The sequence below is a fragment of the Haliotis asinina genome, chromosome 10 (assembly GCF_037392515.1).
Source record: "Haliotis asinina isolate JCU_RB_2024 chromosome 10, JCU_Hal_asi_v2, whole genome shotgun sequence".
In the NCBI taxonomy this organism is placed as follows: Eukaryota; Metazoa; Mollusca; class Gastropoda; order Lepetellida; family Haliotidae; genus Haliotis; species Haliotis asinina.
Window position 1 is genome coordinate 12,558,192 of NC_090289.1, and position 8,423 is coordinate 12,566,614.

Consider the following 8,423-nt stretch of genomic DNA (forward strand, 5'->3'; position numbering starts at 1 on the left):
AAACATTCGTAGCCGTAAGAATTCTCAACTATGATCGTAACCAGTGTCTTAAGAATAGGGCTACGAACGTTTCGAGAATAGCTAGCATGGGCGGGCAATGTGAGTGTTTAGTTCATTGGGCCTAACAGACAGCATGGCTGTATGATCCCGAGGGAGTTGAAAAAATATCGGTAAAGGGCGACAATATCCTATGACAGAGGATAGTAATATAAGTAGCGTCGTCCGCAATCAACCTTCAAGGGCCTTGATTTTCGAAGCTCCTTTAGCACTAAGCTAGTCGTCTATCCTCCATAAAATTATAAAAATTTAAAAACATCCTTGAACATACAAACAACATTAACACGTCGTACTGAAAATGGTCACTATGAGAAAACACAACAAATAACAGATTTCGTTTTAAATTTTATTTTGTCCATGTTCTCTTCACACACAAACGCAGGCACTCACCACACACATGCATAATCATTTTCTGACATATATACATAAATACATACATACTTAAAACGTCCATATTCACACGATCCGTATTCGGTCCATACTATTCATCTTGTCAGCAGTTCAAGAGATTGTCACACACGTGAAAAGTCAGAATTAAATACCCGGCATCTTTTCATCACAAGACCGTGATTTAATGCGAGGTTTTCATTTATCACAATGACACCAGAGATGTTTGGCAAATATAACTGGTCCAAATACTACTGCAATGAGATTTTCAGAAACCGTTCCATTTTTGAAAAGTCCAAATTATATAAAATGAAAAAGTACTTCAAAAATAGATATTTGTATATAAAACAGTAACCGCAAATACCAGCGATCAGTATCTTTTAATATTTAAATATTTACAAAGCTAACACTACATGTCCGGAGCCAAATTCATTTAAGCGGTAGAAAAAATAATATACTATACAGATATACAATGCATTAGCCTCTGGCAAGAGATCAAATGAGATTCGTAGCCATATAAATTGATTTCATTATGAACAAAGAACAACTTAAAATGACTAATGGCTTGTAAAAAGTGAGATTCACCATGTTCAACATTGATCGTTGGTTTGACTATGTTCGGCAAACACTCCTCATGCTCGCTGATGGTATTAAATAATGCTGTTTTCATGGACAGAACATGTAAACAACAAGTGAATATATTACAAGGTCAAGAAGCCTTCATATATAACACGCAGTTGTTCCTTAACTCGTTATTGCACCCATATGCTTTCTGTCGGGTGTTCAGTTCCTTTGAACAAAAAACTTAAAATTACTCAGCACTGATATGTGGATCTAGACTTAAAATACATCTGGGAATGATTTGCGAAATGTGGCGAGAGCTAAATGAGACTGAGCTTGGAGAGGATACGTCGAAACTAAATATAGAAAGCTTCAACTGACAAATATCAAAATCCCACTTGCAAAAATAATACGAATTATGAGTGTTACTTTCACTACCATACAAAGCCGAAGTGTCATTGAAAGTCGATTTAATCAATTATACCCCATAATATATGGAACAAAAATGTTCAGCATGAACGACTAATATTTAACCTTAGCTAATATAGCTTACTACCTGTTTTGCACATATAGTTCCCATCCCATTGGTCCGGAAATTAAAGCTGAACTCCAAGTTATCTTTCATTATCTCACCCCTGCCCCAACCCTGTTTGACCTTCCAAGCTCATCTCATTAGATTGGGAGCAGAGTGAAATCACGCTCACTGTTACCAAGATGAAACATTTGACTAAACTTTAGTAACTTCCTGCAATAAGGGGGTAGATGAAGGTGAACTGTTCGTTTGATTAAAGCATAGTCTTCCCATGTTCTTCTTTCTACCCGGTGGCGTATATATAGGTTGACGTAAATGGCTGATTTGGTGAATGTTCTGTTTAACTGGTTCGTCAAATCCCTCATCTTCTTGACTGGCAGGTATGTGGGTCTTCTTGTTGGCGCAACACAGTTTACCGAATAATGCAGTGCATTCGTCGTCCTCGACAGCATCGTTATCATCATCAAAATCGTCCTCATCGTCGTCAGTTGAGACCTCACTTACACTCTGATTTTCAACATCGCCCTCATTTTTCAAACAACATGTCCTTCCGGAACATCTTGAAAATACGCGGATTATTTTTTTGATAATTTTATCTAAAGGTTCTAAAGATCTCAAATATATTGGAAGCCATTCCCATGTTTGGAGACATTTTGGCAAAATGGTTTTACGTTTACTCTGAATAACATTTACAACAACAACGAACAACCCTACTGATCCAATAATGGTTACACCTATTACAAACGGAATGGTACCCGCCATGGATAATGCAAAGAAAAATCCTGGCATAAGGAAAAATAAAACAACTAAATAAAAAACAGCAAACCACCTATACTTGTTTGTTGTTTTTCCTAAAAATTTGGCTGCGTTGATCGGGAGTTTTCGCATTGGGTGTATGGGATAGAATAACGCAATACCGCAGATGTTGAAAAACAGATGACAAAGAGCCAGTTGCAGTGCTACGCCTAGTTTGTTGGAAGGTGCAGCTAATGCAGCAAGAATGCCAGTTGCGGTGGTTCCTATGTTAGAACCTAGCGTCAGTGGATACATCCTGCGAAGTTTCAGACACCCAACGCCGACCAATGGGGTGAGAGCAGATGTGAATACGGAACTTGATTGGACGAGAATCGTGAGGCCTGCTCCAATCAGAATAACGAGGTAGCCGGTTAGCCAAGCGACTGGGTATGGCAGCTTGGCGTTGATGACCTTCTTTAGCCAGACTGTAATCTTATCTTTCAGCATGGAATTGAGAAGCTGAAACATGAAGGAGGGACTTTGTACAATCCAGACATTTTGTTTGGAAAAAATAAAAAAAACATATTTAACGAAATGATGTGGGAACATTGATTAATCTTTTGATGACGTTCATAGACAATGCGATTCCACTAAATCGAAAAGCGATCTTGAAACACAGTGAGTTTGTACCAGATGAGTGGTATTTAGTCTTACCTTGACAATACAGATGAGACATATTGTTAGTAATATGATGGAGAAGACGAGGAGGACAACGCCGGCCATTGTGTCGTTCAGGGAGCCGTGGAAATGGTTAATCACAGCATGGACTGTAAAACAAAACTATCAAAGTCAAAATCACCTCTAACAATATATGGATCAGATAAAATGACAAGATCACCTTCCGAAAAAATCTGATATGGAAGTATTTAACTAATATTACATTTAGGGTTACAATGTATATTATCTAAGTAGAGTACTGACTCTAGTACTTTTGTTTGGTTGAGCTCCATCCAGGAACACAAACTCTCTGAGGCAGGTACATAATCATCAGCACACAAAGTCAGCCTTCTGACCCACTCAGTTACCACTGCTTACACGATGAAAGAATTTGTATGTACAGAAGAATGGTCAATAGTCGCCACAGAACAACTGTCTTGAAATATTATTTAAAGAGGCATGACTTCAGAACTTACATTTATCGTCGCAGGTCTCTGTGACGTTGCTTCCCTCGGTGACGTTGACGAGGACCTCGCGAGTACAGAAAGTCTGAAATAAACATGCATCAAATGTACAAATGGTAATTTTGCTACATAAAAAAACCTGATACATTTGTAGCTTCTTTCAAGTTTATAAATATACATGTCTTTAATCATCGCCAGTGTCAGGTGTGACGAATCAAGGATAGAAGGTCAAACTTGGTGCCCCAGATGACCACGAGAATAGTCCTTTTGGTACGTGATTCATGGGAACAATCATTGTATTTTCTGGTCCAGACACCAAGTACATTACTGGGATGTCCGTTAACCAACAAACACTGAAGGTGCGTTTAAGATTCTTACCTTGAGTATCCTCTTGCCATTAGCCTCAGGGTCGTTCTCAGCAATCTGCGTGATCACCTTCTTGTCAATCTGGACAACCATCTTGGTAAGCGGCTTCGTGAGTTTTTTCAGCAGATCCTGTTTTTTGCTCTTCATGCTGCTGAAGTCCCCGCTGGAGACAATGACGTCAGTCAAGCGGTACAACATATCTGTAACCATCATCAAAGAGATAACTATATGCTCATGTATAGTTTAAAATATACTGAACTGCAAAAGAACCGCAACTGTGTTGTAGTCAAGTTTCACATAGGAGACCTAAACATGAACCTTACTTTCAAGATATTTCATTTTTGGGAAACCTGCGTTTCTTTTGCTGTTCAGTGTATATATATTAAATAGAAGAAAAATAAACTAATTTATTCTTAATCATTATTCTGAACTACACTTACGTGTGGAAGCCTCTAGCGGCAGCAGTATCAACACCGTGAGCCAGTTGAAGACGTCGTGTACGGTGGCCCCTGAAAAGGCCCTCTCAAACTCCTTTCCTTTACTGGAATGGGCCAGGGACACCAGAGTGTTGGTCACTGTTGTGCCGATGTTGCAGCCCATGATGATTGGAATGGCGGGTTGAACGTCAATGACTGTAACACACAGTTTTTCACTAAAAAGGTTAGGCAAACATTCAGTCTACATACATAGCTTTGCAACCCATAGAGCTTACACGAAATAAAATGGCTTGCTATGCGCCTGATAGTTTTACCCCGTAAACACAAGTCCATAGGCTTCGGTTGAGACTATCAACTTCGGCAATGGAGGAAACGCTGGCAACAGGGACTACTTACTTCCTGATGACACCATTGTGATAATGATAGACGTGGACGTCGACGAGCTCTGCAACAACACCGTGGCCAGAATCCCCATCATCAGCCCGGTAATCGGGTTCAGCAGAAGGTCGCTTTGGGAGAAGCATTGTCCTGAAATAGCAGCAGGAATATATTATTTGTTTGAACTAAAATTCAATAAAATCACTGCCAGCATAACACGAAACTAATGTTATTCGACACTAATAGCAAAATCAAAATAGTAAATTAAAACCGTAATCAAAACATTTAAATACACTAAATTTTATATATCGTCATACAATATTTTACCTGTTCCTTAAAAAAATAATACTGAAATTTAATGAGCTGCATTTACCTTATGTAAGAATTGGTGTGAGTTTACCTGCAGCTTTGCCCCCAAGCAGCTGAAAAGCGTTGCCAAGGAGATCTAGCGAGCAGATGAACAAGTACAGTAGACAGACGATGCCTACGATCTTCAGGATGCCAAAAGGAATCCGGCTTGCTTGACATCCGTCCTCATCCCCTATTAACACAAGAATGTTGAATGATAAGCAATCATAGTGCAATAATTTGACCTGATTACAACGGCAGCTCAACTGGATTCGTGGAATGACGCTGAAAAGGCAGGTTGTTGCATTAGATCCTGAAAAAAAGTGTGGTTAAATATACCGAAGTTTCTTTCGCTCTGAAACGGGTACATAAAAAATACATACAGCAGTGGTTATATTACCTGTACAATAGTTAATTCCTCGATATAAGGCTTAACGCGTGTGCGCATTCATGCCCTACCGTACACTATTATAAGAGTCTGACCGGAATATTAATAGCTAAGCCTCTTTGTGAACGCGGGCACTCCCCGGCCTAAACGCCATGCCCAACAACGGCTTTGTAAGACGATCGTACGACCACGTGAGATCCACATGTGCAATAAATGCAAGAGCATGTGCATTCATAGCCGGTGTGAGATAATGCTACCGTTGCAAATTGTAGACGCGCGTAATGATAAGCAAGGAGTTATCTCTTTGTTGAGCATTACGCACGATTGCAGAATGAACATACAGTGTATAGGTGTATGTTACGAGTATCTTCGTGGATGTTATACACGGTGGCAATAAGATACTGATAATTAGGTATACAGCAGTAATCCTCACAAGCCTATCCAATAAAGATAATATTTTCCTGATAATCCCAGCTGTTCTCATTTCGAACATACATGCAGGATACCACTGTATATACGTATTGAAAATATATTATTCATTATACGAGGCAATAAAGAAACATTTCTTTCTAAATGAATAAAAAGAAAGCAAAATTCATCACTTTTACATACAGACGTATTAAGGAACCTCTCCCAAAAAACAGCCCTTGCACAAAATAGCTCAAGTATACTAGTGTGCTTATCTATTCTATTTCCACATTCTCTATAATCTGACATAAAATATTGCTAAGAAATTTATATTTAAATATCATCCCAAATCCATGAAATAACCGTAAACATTCCTTTTCAAACCCAAGCACCACACCAGCCTTCCATCCCTTTCTCCCTTTAATTTTTAATTTCATCAGTGTTATTCAACAAATATTTCTTCAAATGTAAGAAGTGCTACAAAATATAGGTCAAACAAGAATTTAATTCATCATAATTTATACTACTATACTTATTTCTGCAATTAATATATTTCCATCTCATCAATTTCAAGCCGCCATTAAAGAAGTGGCAATCAGTTGGGCGCGATCCGGTAACAGCCGGCAAACCAGGACATGACTGAACGTACATTCAAACATTGCGCCTATTTCATTAACGGCGCGCGCAAACCCGGACACACATGGACGCAGTGGAACCCGATCCATAACGACAGCTTGCCACACAATAGAGGTGTGCTTAAAAAATTCATCTGATAACATATGAAGCTTGAAACAAGAAAGTATATAAATAGACATATAGAAATAGAGCATCGCAAATATTGTAGGCTGTATGTTTGCTCTCGTACAATACAATGCTACCGAAGTGTCGAAAGCACCCTAAAGCAGGTATTGATAGGGATAATACTCATTCAAGAAAGAACAACGGTACAAGCAAAAAAGACTATACACGTGGATATATGACACGTATTTCTAACGCGACCGCCACACTTCGATATCAATGTACCGATTACTTATATGAACATATATAGTTTTTTTCTGTTGTCGTATGTGTGTGTGTGTGTGTGTGTGTGAGTGAGGGGGGTGGGGGGTGGGTATGCTCATCCCATGTCTGCCAGCGTAATTGACTATATACCCTATTTCAGCTTTCGTGTACCATGTATCCCCCATATGCCTGTTTTCACTGACGATCGATAGCAAGAGTCCAAGGATAGGCTAGCCGGAGTCTGCGTCATGACAAACACGTAAAGAGGAAGTCGGCACTGAGAGCCACATGGCGCCACAGTGTATCGCCCAACCGAATAAAGGCGGATATATTCAAAGCAATCAGGATGTTAATTATTCAAAGATTTTTCACTGTAAAATGAAAACGGTTTTCCAGTAAATATAATACTACGTCATTCCCCAATTGAGACCCATCAGTACCCAATATGGACGGTTATCTGGTTATCAGTGGGGAAATATGAATAACTATCTGATCACTGGGGAAATATGAACAGTTATCACTTATTTGGAGCAGATGAATGTGTGACGACGACAATGACAACAGCGATGTAGACACAACTATACACACCGTCACAGGTACGAATGGGCTTTCCCTTGGTCATTGCATCACCGTCTACCACGAGGACAGTGCTCGGCGTTTCTCTCGCCCCATCATCCTGCTCGTCCTCATCATGTCTGGGAATTGAGACACTGTTTCGGGAGCTGAAGCCTGAATCTGCCCCGCCAGCCTCGCCCTTTTTGCTTTTCTCCAGAGGAAAGGGCATTTCCTGAGACCAAGGATGAATTACGTTAAGAACCCCTTAATAAACGAAACACTACTTGGAAGAATAAATTATGAAAATCGATAATAAATAACTCACCTTTTTAAGGTCAGTGATCAGTTCATATCGATCCTTTCCTGAAGATTTCACGCTTGTAAGGTTTTCGGGAATGGTCATTTTCCAAAGGTTAATTGGAAAATTAAATACGTTCCCACCACGTGTCTGTTTCTGGTCTGACAGTTGCTCTTGACTATGCCGGCAATATGCAAATATGTGAATTTATAACGCCACGACAGTCACTACGATTTCACTCGTGCTACATGCGTGAGTGCTATTTGATTGGCTAACGCTGAACACGGTCAAAGTTTGTGCGCATGCGTGAAAGTTCAGTGAATGAATATCCTCACTACGAGCAGGGAGTGCTGTCTGGCCGCGTAAAATAGTCATCGCCTTCTTTGTTAGCAGATAAGAGTCTACATGTCTGAAAATTCATGTTCAAAATATTTATAGATTATATTTAACGAAATTACCACCATATATTACACACAAGAGCAAGATTTCATCACACGAGTTTCTGATTATTCAAACGAGTACAAGCCAGTTCTGGACGGTTGTGACTACTCTGCGAGGGTGACGTCACCTGTTTTCAACTTCTGTTTATGTTGCGTCAACGTGTTTACTTGCAACATATTTCACAATGTAAAATTCCATCAGGCTGAAGTGATATGGTTCAGCGTTATTATATTGAGGGGAATATCACTGCGTATATCCCAAGATTAAACATAATGCCATAATCTCAGAATAGTTTCCGGCAAGCCGTGAAAAGCAAGACTGCATATGAAACAACAGCGCACCATGGTTT

General features: G+C 39.5%; 1 protein-coding gene across 1 annotated transcript; it reads right to left on the reverse strand.

Moving 5' to 3' along the window:
* Nucleotides 1-389: 389 nt before the first annotated feature.
* LOC137298213 (sodium-dependent phosphate transport protein 2A-like) lies at nt 390-7,877 on the reverse strand. The gene is made up of 9 exons (XM_067830384.1): nt 7,661-7,877; nt 7,369-7,567; nt 5,035-5,175; nt 4,653-4,784; nt 4,260-4,451; nt 3,832-4,019; nt 3,466-3,538; nt 2,987-3,099; nt 390-2,791 (listed from the first exon to the last, which is right to left on the reverse strand). Exons 1-9 carry the CDS (start codon nt 7,736-7,738, stop codon nt 1,733-1,735), a joined length of 2,175 nt encoding a protein of 724 aa, XP_067686485.1. The 5' UTR covers nt 7,739-7,877; the 3' UTR covers nt 390-1,732.
* Nucleotides 7,878-8,423: the final 546 nt, after the last annotated feature.